The 15,475-nt window shown below is 40.7% G+C and overlaps 1 protein-coding gene across 1 annotated transcript in view; it reads left to right on the top strand.

The window, feature by feature from the left end:
• Window positions 1–15,475, top strand: part of LOC116048684 (transcriptional enhancer factor TEF-1-like) — a 79,716-nt gene that overhangs the window by 46,434 nt on the left and 17,807 nt on the right. The window contains exons 5-9 of the mRNA XM_031297881.2: window positions 1,059–1,190; window positions 1,375–1,424; window positions 7,527–7,588; window positions 9,353–9,480; window positions 14,869–15,042. Coding sequence (XP_031153741.1) covers window positions 1,059–1,190; window positions 1,375–1,424; window positions 7,527–7,588; window positions 9,353–9,480; window positions 14,869–15,042 — 546 coding nt within the window. The remainder of the gene's footprint in view (window positions 1–1,058; window positions 1,191–1,374; window positions 1,425–7,526; window positions 7,589–9,352; window positions 9,481–14,868; window positions 15,043–15,475) is intronic.

The raw sequence follows: 15,475 nt of genomic DNA, 5'->3' as shown, positions 1-15,475 counted from the left end.
GCATTATTGACTGAAGTTAAGTAACACAGAAAATTGGTTGAAACTGGCTTTAGTTTGCTTCCCCATAAGAGCTGTGGCCATGTTTATAACTTTTACTATTTACTACTAACTATTAACTATTGTCCTTTAACGTACACTTTACATATGAGAAATATACCTAGGCATGCAGTATATATTTTATATATGCAATTTATATATAATTTGCAAAACATGCACTGAATGAAGCGGCACACTGGAATTTCTCCTGCCGTTTTTCACCAATTTGGAAGACGGACATAGAGGCAAACTTAGGGTCACTGGTGAAGTTGAGGAGCATTCCATGCAGGGGTACTATTGTGATGTGAATGAGGCTCAGTTCCCAATTGTTACCAAATGTTTATGTTGTTACATGCACTTTGCATGTTGTTAACTTAGAATGTTTACTGTAGGACAGGACCTTTTTAGGCGACCAAAATGTCACAACTAACTTTAATGAAGTGAAAACACACAGTGGAATGGTCAAAGTTTAAGACGGAAACACAGACAACACCCAAAAACACATATAAGGCCATCTTAATGTACCTCATAGTTAGCATTTCTAGGCCTCTATCCTGTCGCTACGATGGTGACCTGTCAATAACAAGGTAGCCCCACCCTAAAGCATTTCCTTGCTTTATCATGTATTTTACTCTAAATGGGACCATAATTTACTAAATGTTGTATTAAACAAGATGTTAAAATTAGCGATTGAGTCCATAAACCTATTAGGACAATGTTTACTGAGGCAATAAAACAAATAAGAAGTATGGTAATTTTCTTAATTGCACTTACTCTTGGGAGCTAGTGGAGTTGCCCTCTGCTGGGCATTAGAAATAATTCAGGTTCAGATTTTAAATTTCATTACTTAGGATAATTTCAATTCTTCTTCCTAATTTTTTAGAATTTCTATACTTATTATTCGTTGGTGCCCTGATGTTTGCTCTCACTTTGGGTTTGGATTGTGTAGGGCCAAAATGTAAAGTGTGTTCATTGATTCAATGATGATGAAGGTGATAATGTGTGTTTATGTTGCTGTGCAGGACCAGAATGCCAAGGAAAAGGCAATGCAAAGCATCTCCTCCATGTCCTCGGCTCAGATTGTCTCAGCCACCGCCATACACAGCAAACTCCTGCCTGGAATAGTACGGGCCAGCTTCCCCAGCAACGCCCAGGTAACACACACACTGGATTGTAATAATAATAAAGCTATTTTCTGTGCAATCCTGCCAACCTGTTCACATTTTGACATCAAACTACACACACACACACATTCATTCATTCATTCATTCATTCATTCATTCATTCATAGTTTGCTCTCTCAGTACAGTGTTATTATGGGTGTGTGTTTCTTTTCAGCTGTGGCAGGGGATGATTCCTGGAGGACAGTCTACCTCCAACACAGAAGAGTAAGTCACACTCACCTCGTGCACACATATCTAACTTTGTTTTTTAAACTTTGATATGGATTGTCTTGTTTGTAGTAGATATAAATACCACAATTATCCTACATCACCAGACATGATCCTCCATCATTAATGGGACTTTTTGCTGATTCACATAATTGATGTCGGAATCTGTCTTTCCTCATCCTGCCAAATACTGACGGATTTTGTCGACTATATTAATACCATATGCAGTTTAAACAGTAACAGTTGCTAGGTTGCCATTGGCAGCCAGTTTGAGAAATTGGCAACTAATACATGGCTTTTTTTAATAATTTTTTAACTATATTATTAGTGTTTTTCTAAACAGTTTCAATACTAATTTTCTACAGTATTGATGCATGGGTACCAGCTGCACTTTCTGCTCTCTCTTCTCTTTGACAGCGAGTTGACACCATGTATGTATGTATAATAATAACTGAATACAACGTGTGAGGCGGGGCCCTGTTCGCTGCTATGACAATTGCTCAGTGGCGTGATAGAGCCAAAACCCTTTTGCACTGTGCAGCCCATAAAGCAGGTGCACTAGAGACCTCCACTGGCCCAGCTGGCTACTTCCGGTTTAGCTCTCTGCAGCTCTTATAGACTTTCCAAATGTTATTGGACTGAATGCATCAAATTCTGATAGTGAAACGAGTCAACGAGTTGTGACGCTCAAAAAATGTATCCACTGATTTACAGACATCTCTTTCGTACCGAGCCCTGCAAGGGTCACAGCAAGATTTTTTGCATTCTCTCACAATACATTGCATTTCCTCGCAATATGTTTTGCGTTACCTCGCAATACTTTTCTTCTTCCATTCCCGAGACATATGGGTCTACTCAGCTGCCCAGCGCAACGCCACAGTATGGTCATGGCAATCAGCTTGTTGAATTTTACTTTGAGCTGAGAATGCTGATATACTGCTCAATGAGCACATTCATATCTGTTATATAATCAATACCTATTTCTTAAATTAATGAAAAGATAAAGTGCTTGTGTCGCATGTGGCGATAAACCAACACTGAATTATCAGAGAATCTGCTTTATTATCTATTATCAGCTCCCCTCTGCTTTATGGAGCTTTATAGAGGCTCCGCTCACGTTGTACTAACAAGTCGTAGCTTGTGTCCATTTTATTTCTATGGTTGTATCAAATTAGACAAAGAGTAATATGTCCTTTTTTAGACTGTAAACAAACAGATATAACCTATTTAGACATACACCTAAATTAGAAACCGCATAATATGCCGCAATTAGTGTTGGGGAAGTTACTTTAAAAAGTAGTGTTTGCTTGTTACCCGTTACTTCTTAAAGTAATCTGTTACTTTACTTAGTTACCCCCTATGGAAAGTAACTTTTTACTTAACTCATTACTTTTACGCTACTTTTAAAAGCAGGCGTCTCTGGCAGAGACTGAAGTTAATTATACAAAAACTATCTTTGACCATAAAGCCAATCTATGGTTTATTAGTGAAGTGTCTGAACTACACTGCAGGCTGGATTCTCTACTCACAGAGTGACGGCTGATTCATTATGAACGAGTCCAGCGCGGGTTGAATGCACATCAGCAGGTCATCGGCGTTACACGGTGTTAGTGTATAGAGCTCAACAGTCCCGCCACAGCGGGTTCCAGAAGTAAAAATACAATGCAATTTCTCCATTGACAAATTGGAGTATAAGCCATAAAATCGTAACCGTCGATGGTAGACTTAAAACCAGCATGCCGACATGACTCAGCGATTGTATATGCTCATATAGACGCCACAAATCAAGGGGCACTACCCTCGTTTTGAGATAAATGTCTTTTATTCACGATGTCTTGGATAAGTACTTCATTACCCACAATCCTGAACAATCCCACAGTGATGCCTCTGATTGGTGGAACTCATGCTGGTGAGGAGGGAGGGTGTCAGTACCCGATCTGTGCTGCCTGCACGATCCGTCACGAGGATTTACGACACTGCACGAATCATGATCTGTTCCACGCTTCTGACGTTAGCCTCTGCCGGGAAGCTAACGTTAGTTTAGCTAACAGCTAATTCGGCTAACCGCTAGCTGACAGCTTGATTCAGTCTAAAATAACGTTAACTCAAACTTAACACTGGGTAAAGCCGTCTACAGCTGACGTAACAGCCGTTATATATGTTAACGGTTATTTTCAGGTTTTATTTTGAGGGTCTTTTAAAGTTATTACATGCTGTCTCAAACGCTCTCAAAAGTTAGCGTTGGCTGCGTCTCGCTTGCCATGATTACTCTGCTACCAGCCTCTGTCACGTCCCATGTGGAGCTTGTGAGCGTGCAGCTGAGAAGGCAGTGTCGATGTCAAATCTGTCCCTGGGAAAAGTAACGTTGCGCCGAATTGAAAAAGGAACTACGTTTCGTTACCAAATTTTCAGTAGTAGCGCGTTACACTACTTCTTACCCGAAAAGTAGTTACGTTACTGTAACTTTGTAACGTGTTACACCTAACACTGGCCGTAATAGACCCAACATTTGGGTGATTAGACACTGTTATACCATATTTGAAACCCAATAGGGGATCCTTATACTTGTACATTATTATTAGACACCAATGTATCTAATTTGAAATCAAAATACTATGCTATCAGATTCCAAATGTGTTACAGTAGACGCCATGCTACCAACCTGGGCATATAGCTTCATTAGACAGCAGGCTGTTATTATAAGAATGTAATGCCATATCGGGCAAAGCCTTTAGTCAGACAAAACCCTGAGAGCTCAGAAGACAATACATTTATTTGGCCTTTTTCTAAGTTTAATTTTCCTATGTGTCATGTGTTGCTCATTAGAAGAAAACTACCATAAACTAAGTCAAATCACATCAGGTCACATCTGGTTGCTAAATCACACATCCCTTACATAATAACACAATAGTTAATACCAGACCGTGATGTATATTGTTGAGGTAAATCTGATGTGATTAAACGGATTTGTCCCACACAGTACAGGAATGTAGACTATTATAGGTATAAAAGGAACATAGGCGACTGAAAGGATTGAAGCCATAGACTTGTCATGGATTGTAACCACAAGCAGGCGATATTGTCATGTTTCCGTCCCTGAACTAACGTTCTTTCTTTGTATCACTACTACGACAGTATTTGTTGATGGACTGTAGGCTATATATCCAACCAGGCCCCCACATACAGCGCTTAGTCCAGTATCCAACGTGAGTGCATCTCTCACTGTGGGCTGCTGGAATGCAACACGTATTGCGAGGGAATGCAAAAGTAGTCCCTTGAAAAAATCTCGCCGTGACCCTTCCGGGGCTCCGTACTTTCGCCATATAAGTCTATGGGAAAAAGTATTTTTGGGCCAGTGGGCATCATGTAACGGGTGTTGTAATTCCACTGTTTGGCCACTTGCCTCAAAGCCCGGCGCACTTCCTGGGGGCTGACACCTTCCAGGGTTTCCCGCAGAAAATGTGTTAGTTAAGGTGTTAGGTTTGCCATCTGGGGGGGGGGGGCAGTGTTAGTGTAGTCCACACTACACTAAATATCAAATTTTAATATATAATTAATACATCTCTGTAGTGCAGTACACACGCACTACACACTGTAGTGTGTAGTGCAGACTCTGTACTACACACTACACTAAATATTACATTTAAATAATAATAAATAATTAATAAATAACCAGCTTTTCAAAATAACAGCTGCAATGGGCAATTTTAAGCTCATTAAACTATTTTCAAAAAAAGTGCTATAACACTTTTACTGGCATTGCTCCCATTATCCTCCATGACACGCACTCTTCTACTTTGCCCTACAACTCTTCTCCAAAACAAACTGCGCTGAGATAACAGAGCTCAGCCCATAGCTTCACATGCTTGTGAATGAAAGAAATGAAAGTATGCGTGAAATAAAAACAGGACACGTCATTTCACTGTGTGTAACTATGCTAACTAACCGTGTGTTGTGAACCGCGTGTAGTTAAAAACAAACGGACAACAGCTGTGTCTCAAAGACCGGGCAACAGCCGGGATGTTGAGAATCCACGCGCGAGAGGTGATGATAGTTCCAGTCACTTCGTCATGTATTCACTTCGTTGAAACAAGAGAAGAAAGCCTCACTGATGTGAAGAACAGGACAGAGAAACATATATAAATGTTCTCTGCCCACCGTATGCCAACACTCCGGTAAGTCCACTCACCCCGTCTCTGCCCGGGCATGCCCCAGCTGCCGCACAAACTCCGACGCACACGCGACGGTGAATTGGCGATTGTTCTCACGGACACACCCGCGATATCAACTGGCTAGTTATCCTCCAGACAGCGACGGACCACGTCTCTTTTTCTTTCTCTCATTTCGGCCGTGTGGCGCGCGTGCCCGCTCGCGGTGTGAAGCGCGTCCGCGCTATTGTCCGAGATGCACTTGACTTTTGTGCAGTAGATTTTTTTTTTTTTTTTTTTTTTGACGACCTAGTTAAGGTGGTGGGGTTCCCCAGCTTAGGCGGGCCGCCCAAGCTGCAAAGTGCTGCGGGAAACCCTGCCTTCAGTCTATGGTTGACCCCTACAGTCTATGGTTGACACATACACCGCTGCAATTAATAGAAGGCGCAGAATCTCTTCAGACTCCTCTCCATCAGCTCTGCAGAATTTATGCTGATTTGTCTCTTTTACAAATATTAGTTGTGTTTTATGTAGTTGATGTTGGACGGTGATGGCATGTGGCTATGAGTCACTCATCAGGATCGTGAATTAAACTTGCCAGTATCCTGCCGACTCTGCTGACTCCTTAACTTAACATTAGCTGGATTCTGGAGTGCCAATGGCACCATTTAACAGGGTGACGATTTGACAGCTACATTCTGCTTTATGATAAATCATGCACAAGTTTAAGGGGTTGATGGGATAACATTTCACTGGAATTGTACCTTGTAAGATTTCATGTGACAAATAAAATTGATTGATTGCAGTGCCCACACCGCCTCCTCTCCCTCACGGTGCCATCTACTCTCTGCTTGTCACTTCTCTCCTTTGCTCCAGTTGAATATAGTAATTTGGGTGTTTTGTTATGGCTATTCCGCCCGCCCTGAACGTTGGTGTTTGGTTTGGCAGCATAATGCTGAAATAACTTCTATATAATAACTATGGCTTAGTCCATTAGCTCAATGCTAATACATAATGGAAATTACCATCACTATAATATCAACAACGTTATCTTAACAAACGATCCATTTGACTTTGCATGCTTAACAAAGAATGACACGTGTGCTTATAATTACATGTACAGTATATATTACCTATGCTTTGTGGAAATAAACTAATAGCTGCTGAATTCACATTGCTACTCTGCTGCTTCAACACTCCAAACTGACCAGCTACAGCATCCTCAAAGGTTAAAAAAAACCCTCAAAATTATGGCCTTGATATATTGATCTTTAAATAAATATCTAAAAACATTTGCCCTCAACGTGTTAATTTTTTTCCCTATGGTATCGAATATTGATATTTTTTGAGGTATTCCATTGAAGTTAGAAAATCCAGTATCGTCATGATGCTACTTTTTAATATATAAAAATAGCGATAGCAATAAATAAATACATTTTTAGTATTTGGGTTGCTTTGTGATATTTAAATATTGCTGAACCGGAACCAGACAGCGCTGCATTTTTTACTTGCGTGTGCACAGGCATCTGTTTTAGAGACAATGGAGAAGCAAATTAACTGGTTTGACCCTGGAAACAACATAAAAAATAATTTAGTTTGGTTACTCCAATAAAGCTTTTATTAAAGAATTTTCCCGTTTTTGTTGTTAAGCTGACGTATAACTGCATAATATCTTTTTATTCTATTCAAAAGATAAGGTGATTAAGAATGGCAACCATAGATTCAGTTTTGGCAACTAAGTTTGCCAGCCTTCAACCACTTATAAAAGTTTGTGTTGAGCCCTGCCTGCAGTTTTATTATCTTACATTAGTATCTGTTCACCTGGCTAGTGGGGATCGTTGTGTTACAAATTCAAACCCTTTCTGTTTCTGCCAGCTGCTGTTACATGACCATGTGTTGGTGATGATAATGGTTGTAAATTTCTGTCTGTCTGTGTCTCTGTTTCTCTCAGTATTAAGCCGTTCTCTCAGCAAGCCTACAATGTGCAGACAGCAGGGACCCCCACAATCTCAGGTGAGAGAGACTGTGGTACTATTATCTCATTTCCGTAAAGCAAACAGGTGGTCCTCTCTCCTGCCATTTAGGCCACTGGCTCTCTACTGGGTGGTATTTGACTCTTTCTGGGCACGCGGGTCTCCAGTACCCCTGAGGGTTGTCTTGTGAAGAGGACAAAACAGAAAAGGTGTCACTCTGACTTTTCTTACATCACTAGTTAATTACTTTGCCTTACTTCTTACAGTATCTACTCTAAACCCATTAAAGTTTAACTTAAAATTAACTATTTTTGCTAAGAAATTAGCATTTATATCCTTGGTTTACTTGGTCAGAATTGTAATTAACAAAACAGATTTTGTACGTTTCACGTTATCGTATGATAGCGTCCTAACGTGTGAATTTTGAGTGACAAAGTCGGTACTGTCATTTGATTGGTGGGTGGGCACCAAAAATTGCTTATAATTTCACTTTACCTACATTGGACACACAGTCAGGCAGTTAACCAGCACTGGGATACTCTTTGTTAAATGTTGCTTAGTCCCATCTGTGATATAGAACTCTGTACGTATTACTTTGTGACCCCTTACCCATTACCTAGTGATACAAATCACGACACAAGTATGTGCATGAAGTTTTGAGTCAGCACCCAAGATAATTCACTGTATCACTGTTTCATTGTTACTAGGGATGAACCAAAAATGTTTAAAATAACAATTTGGTCGATAGCTGATACCAATGTGCTGTTGTTGTTTTTCCCTTTTGTGACAGGGAAACAAATAAATATTTATTATAAAAAATAACTGAACTGTTTTAAAGTCATTCATCCCTTCATTACACCACATTTGTGCACAAATGCAATCATACAAATTTATGAAACAACTTTAATATATCATTCTTTCACATGAAAAATAACTGCTTCAAAAGCCCCTTTAGCATGCTATGCACTTAATGTTATCTACTCTGACAATAATCTTTCAGTACTTAGGCTACATAGCCAAAGAGAAAATGTTGTAAACATAAATTAAATGTAAATGTAAAAGCCATTACAAAAGCAATATATTATCCTTGGAGTGCAACACTGCTTTTAAAATCTTTGTCAATCCACTCTCAGCTAAATCACGACTACTGGGCTGTGTGTATTCTTCAGAACGACTGGTCATGTATTGCCAGGAACTCCATCACCTTGTAATCCCTTTAGCTTTGGCACTGTCCGTGGGGTATTTTCTCCCTTTCTTAAATGCTGTGGTTATGAAGGACTGAGTCTTGCTGGTGCCGGTTTATATCGCTGATCTTTCTCCGATGTGGCCGACATTTTCTTTCGCCAAACCACACGTGCGCAGGGCACCCTTTGACCCTTTTGACCCTTTTACATCATACATCATTCCAGCATCGTATCCAATCATTGGCTTCTTCTTTGAGTCAGCAGCTGCAGTAGCAGCATATGCTAGTAGACTGTCGTCCGAGTCAGACCAAAAAAACAACACATAAACATCGGCCACTGCCATAGGTGAATGCCATCTTATTTGCCAATAGGCCAATGGCAGTCAATGAGACAAATATCGGTCGATAAAATGTTCTGCCAATACATCTGTGCATCCCTAATTGTTCCCCTTACATCTAGTTTTGTTAACTGCCTTTTTGTGCTGCACCCTGACCTCAGTCAGGCTCTGTCCATTCAACTCCAGTAATCACATACATTTTACACATTTGTAGCAAAGAATAATGCTAGCATTACTGCTAACCCTGTTAAATAGCATGATTTTATGTGTGTGTGTTGTCTAGGCTATGAGCCTCCCAATGCAGCCCAAACACACAGAGAGCCAGCGTGGCAGGGTCGCTCCATTGGCACCACCAAACTACGACTGGTAGAGTTTGCATCTTTCCTAGAGACACAGAGGGACCAGGAGGCAGTGAGTCTCACTCACACACACACACACACACACACACACACACACACACACACACACACACACACACACACACACACACACACACAGAGAGCACCAGTCTACAATAAGCACTCCCTATTGTGTCATAAACAGAGATGACAGATAACCCCACAGCAGAGAGCAGCATTAAAGCCCTTTGTGTGTATCCTACTATGAATAACCTTTGTAAAGCTCTATCTCTCTCTCTGCTCAGTCTATCTGTCATCCTGCCACAGTGTGGACTCACTGTCATTTTTCTTCCTTGGGCTCACAGACAGCTGGCATTCATCATGTTGTAACTGTTTGGACAGTTAAAAACCTCAAATTGTTCAATGTTGATTTTAAAATAGACTATGTTGTCATAAGAGCCACTCAACTGAAGCACTGAGAAGAAGAGCTGTAAAAAATGTCCGAGGGAACTGACATTCCAGCCTTATATCCACCAAAAAACCTTAAATTGGCTGTTTGGGAGCATTTGGGGACCAAGACAGTTTAAACACCCTTGAAGTAGTTTATAATGTGTTAATGTTAACTTTTGGAATCTCGCGGGGATATCGTATTACAACTGAGGAAGACTTTGGGAGGGGTTGTTGATCTCTCTCTCTCTCTCTGTTTGTGTAGCCTACGTTCTGTATAGCCTATTCCCATTTAACCATTATAAATGAAAAGCCAAATGTTTCTCTATTTTTTTTTCCGCCTTTATTTATACAGAGAAAGATCAGACTAAGACACAGGTCTCTTTCACAGCTGAGCCCTGTGTACAGCATCATTTAAAAAAAATACAGAAACATGTGGCCGGGTTGGGTCAGTGGGTAGATCAGGCGCACATATACTTGGAGGTTGCCTCGATGCAGAGGTCCAGGGTTCGAGTCCGACTTGTGACGATTTCCTGCATGTCTTCCCCCCCTCTCTCTCTCTCCCCTTTCTCACCTAGCTGTCCTGTCAAATAAAGGCGGAAAAGCCCAAAAAATAATCTTAAAAAAATAATACAGAAGCACAACACAATTAGAAATAACAATTACATTCAACAACAATTTGTTTGCTAAGCATGGCTTTAAATTGCCAAGTGGAAACCAAGAAATCTAGCTTCAGTTCCTTTTGAAACTCATTCCAAGTAAAAGAGGCATTGTTTACAAATTGAGTTTTTCCCAACTCTGAATGAGCCTGAGGAACCTCCAGTACCAACGAATCTTTGGAACGAGTTTGGTAACCGCCAGTTTTCCTATTTAATTGTCCGCTAAGGTAGTCAGGAAGCTTATGCATTATAGCCTTATAGACAAACATCAACCAAATGAAAATGCAGTGATTTTAAAAATGTGAAGGCTGGGGGCCAATCTGACATGCAGAGGCAATTCATTCTACAGCCTTGGGGCCACGACTGAAAATGTTCGATGTCCCCTATTTTTGAGCCGCATTCTAGGGACAACAAAGAGTAGCTGGTCAGCAGACCTTAATGACCTCAGAGGAGCGTGCGGCTTCAGTAGTCCAGTGATTTAAGCTGGGGCTTGACCATAAAGAGCTTTAAAAACGAACAACAGAATCTTAAAATGTATTCTAAAGCAAACCAGTAGCCAATGAAGGGAAGCAAGAACAGGTGTAATGTGATCTCGTTTACAAGTTCCGGTAAGGAGTCGAGCGGCAGCATTTTGAACCTGTTGTAATCTGGAGAGGGAGGCCTGGCTAACACCTACATATAAAGCATTACAGTAATCCATGGCTTCAGTTTGGTAAGCAACCTGAGTTGAAAGAAACTAGCTTTTACAACAGAATTTATCTGCTTCTCTAGTTGAAAATCACTATCCATCTTAACACCAAGGTTAGTTACCATAGACTTGACATAGGGTGTCAGGGGACCCAGGTCCAATTGGGAGGCGCCAAGAGAACTGCTGGGTCTAAATATCATGACCTCGATTTTACTTTCATTAAAATGTAGAAAGTTTAAAGCCATCCAGGCTTTAATGTCATAAAAACAATCTAACAGTCTTTTTAGAGAATTATCACCCTTATTTTTAATAGGCAAGTAGATCTGTGAATCATCTGCATAAAAATGGAAACTGATGTTATGCTTCTTTAAGATGGATCCAAGGGGAAGCAAATAAAGGGAGAAGAGAATCGGCCCCAAAATAGAACTCTGAGGAACTCCACATGTCAGTGGTGCTGCGGGTCAAGTAGAGCCACCAAAACTAACTTTGAACACTATCTCTGTAAATATGATATAAGCCATTCTAGTGCAGTGCCTTTAATCCCCACGCTGTGCTTGAGACGAGAGATAAGAACACTGTGGTCGACAGTGTCGAATGCTGCTGTGAGATCTAAAAGCATAAGGATTGCAGAATCTCCAGAGTCTGTTGAGATTAAAAGATCATTAAAAACTTTTATAAGTGCAGACTCTGTGCTATGAAATGCTTTAAAGCCAGACTGGAACACCTCAAGGATACCATGCAGATCTAAAAAATATTGTAACTGGCGCAGGACAGCATACATGAATGTTCATATCTCCTACAATTAAGAGCCGGTCATATTTCGGCATGATTTCAGACAATAATTCAGAAAAATTTCCGATGAAGTTCTTGTTGTATTTAGGAGGTCGATAGATAAGTGCACACAGAACGGGCTGAGATTTGCCCAATTCAAACATTGTTAATTCAAAACTCGAAAAGGTGAACAACAGCCCTCTCTTAAATAACTGTGTCATCAGCATAAAAATTATATTTACATTTCTTCAGTGTTACAAATGTCATTAATATAGAGAGTGAACAACAACGGACCCAAAATCGAACCTTAAGGAACTCCCTTTTGAACTGCTAGGAAATTTGACTTTATACCATCCGTCACAATTGCCTGGGTTCTGTCACTCAGATTATTTTTAAACCACAAGCAAGTGTCCCTAGCCAGACCCAATGATAACAATTTCCTCAACAAAATAGCATGATTAACCGTATCAAAAGCTTTCGATCCAGTGCTTTGACAATATTGTTAACAAGTAATGTAGTAGCTGTAATAGTATTGTGGCCAGGTCTGAATCCAGATTGATATTCAGAATGCAATTTTCATATAAGAAAGCATGCAACTGTCTATATACCAGTGATAGTGGTAGGTTGCCGATAGTTATCAAGATAACTAGTGTCTCCACCCTTATGTAAAAGCGGCACACAGGCGGTTTTCCATACCTTTGGGATAATTCCCGTTGTTATTGTTAAATAAAAAATATGTTACCGCTTCAGAGATCAATGGAGCAGCAATAACCAACAGACCTGGGTCCAGCCCATCAGCCCCTGTTGCCTGCTTAGTATCAAGGATCAACAAAGCATCAAGGACCTCATTCACAGTGAAAGAAGTCATTGAAAAACCCTGCACATTAACATCTAAGTTGTCTTGCATAAATGCTTGGTTGTCACTCGCTCCATCTATACAGTATTTGCACAATGGTTAGCAGTAGTAGTGGTTCTTTCAAAAAGAGAGCCAGCCTCAATAAAGTAGAGATTAAAAGCATCAGCAATTGTGTTTTTATCAGTAATGGGCCCTGTGTCCAGTGATATTTGCTTTAGTAATGCAAAGACAGTACTGCTCTTCAGGGTTTTCTCCACCTTCCAAAATTTGGCTGGATTCCCACTACAGTCAGATAGGATGGTTACATAGTATTCTGATTTAGCCTTATGTATAAGCTTAATGCAATGGTTTCTTAGTTAGTTAGTCTAAAGGTTTGCCAGTTAGAGATTGACCTAGATGTCCTAGCTTTCTCCCATGCCACATTTCTATTATGCAAAGCATCTGAGATACCGTCATTTATATGCAGTTTAGAAAAACGATTCTATTCTCAAACACCTTCCCCCGGTTAAAATTGGAGTTCTCATAACCCGGTTAACAGAGGCAGGTAGAGAACTCCTCCAGTAACTGGTGTATTACTCCATGTATACCTTAACCAAGCTAATATCGGTTTAAGCGTCTGCGCATGCTTCAACTGCCCTCCCCACTCCGATGGAGTGGTTTTTGAACCGGACATACTCCGTCAGCGCGCTGTGTTCTCTTAATACATCAATGGCTGTGAGTTGTAGTCATTGCTATGACACCATACAACAAAACAGCGTTTGGGAGATGGCTAAACCGACTGTCCATCTCCGGGGCTGTCAACGCTGTGTCTCGGCACAAAAGTGGAGGGACCAAGCAGCCCCCGCTGCGGCCCCTGGCTAACGTTATTGTTAGTTAGCTAACGAAGTTAGCTTACTTTCCACCCGACACTGGTTACAGATAACGTTAATGAGCCAAACAAGTTGTCAGTCATTTGGCGGGAACACTGTGCTGTCCTACGCTGTGACAGTTTTTTAAAATTTTACTAATTTAGTGATCGGTCTGTGTAATTTTAACATAATATTCTAAAATTCTGCTATAGGCCTCTCTCTCTCTCTCTCTCTCTCTCTCTCTCTCTCTCTCTCTCTCTCTCTCTCGCTCTCTCTCTGTGACATGGATCAACCCTATAATCATTTTTACCCCCTGCAGCAAGAGCATCAGCAAGAGCAAATATGTTGTAATAAGTTGTTCATTTTCATCTATTTAAAAAAACACACACAAAAAGTACATGCAAACAATACAACTTAAATTACTAAAATGTTCAACAGGTCATAATCAAATTACTTTAGCTAGTAAGTAATAGGCCTTAACTAAAATGCCTATTTTAGTAGGCTAATAATATAATATAATAAATAATGAAGTATAGGTTCGTTTGCTGTCAAATTTCACGTTACCGTGTAGCCTCGATAACCAACTCAAGGTAAACTAACATTGCAGCATCTAGATTATTTCTGGAATCATGCTGAAATGTGACTTCTTTAAACACACCATTTCACACAATTCGCCTAGTCTAGCATTAGCCTGTATGGCAAATCATAAATCAGAGAGCCTCTTCACCTGGCTGGAAGCTGCTTCTCCAAGAGCAGCATGCTCCCAAATAATGTAGTGACTATTTTTTCACAGTCACAGTGCTCCATAGTGCCAGTAGTGGTCAAAACCTTCATGGGATACCTTTCATTTCTGAGATGTGGGGACACCGTGATGTTGCTACAACCTGTGTGGTCTCTTGACTACTCATGTTTCTTGTCCTGTTTGATTCTGTCAATAAGAGCAAGAAACCAGTTCAGTACAGCCCTTTATTGTCTCTCGAGGGAAGATTTGATTTGTAGTAGTGGGCAAAACCCCAAACACAACATACTGAATGAATTAAGGAATTCCCCTCTGATCTGTTTATCCATCTACGCTGTGTTGCTTCTGTCAGTTTTTCTTTTGCTGTTGTTTTACCCAGGGTGAGATCAGCTCACGTTTATACACTTTCTCTTTCTCCATCCTTGCCTCATTCAAAGTTTTCCCTCCCCTCAGTATAACAAGCACCTGTTTGTGAACATCAGCCAGAGCAGCCCGAGCTACAGCGACCCCCTGCTGGAGTGTGTGGACATCAGGCAAATATATGACAAGTTCCCCGAGAAGAAGGGCGGCCTCAAGGAGCTCTTTGGCAAGGGCCCGCAGAACGCTTTCTACCTGATCAAATTCTGGGTGAGCAGACGAACACTTACTTACTTCCTGTTTACATGAGTTTTTCATTTTAGCACGTACCCCCTGCTATTCTTCCTGTATTTTTCCACCCTGTGCAATGTCTTGGGGTGTGTGTGTGTGTGTGTGTGTGTGTGTGTGTGTGTGTGTGTTTGTTTGTGTGTTCTTGTTTAACTATATTTGTGGGGTCCGGACAGCTTTGTGGGGCCAAAATGCTGGACCCCACAACTTTAAAGGGCTTTTTGAGGCTTAAGACTTGGTTTTAGGATTAGGGTTAGAATTAGGTTATGGTTGGGGTTAGGGTAAGGGTTAAGGTTAGGCATTTAGTTGTGATGGTTAAGGTTAGGGTAAGGGGCTAGGGAATGCATTATGTCAATGATGGGTCCCCACAAAGATAGTGCCACGCACTGTTTGTGTGTGTGTGTGTGTGTGTGTT

This window comes from Sander lucioperca, chromosome 7 (genome assembly GCF_008315115.2).
Source record: "Sander lucioperca isolate FBNREF2018 chromosome 7, SLUC_FBN_1.2, whole genome shotgun sequence".
NCBI classification, from domain to species: Eukaryota; Metazoa; Chordata; class Actinopteri; order Perciformes; family Percidae; genus Sander; species Sander lucioperca.
Note: the sequence above shows the minus strand (reverse complement) of the source record. Positions and strands in the feature narration are given on the sequence as shown.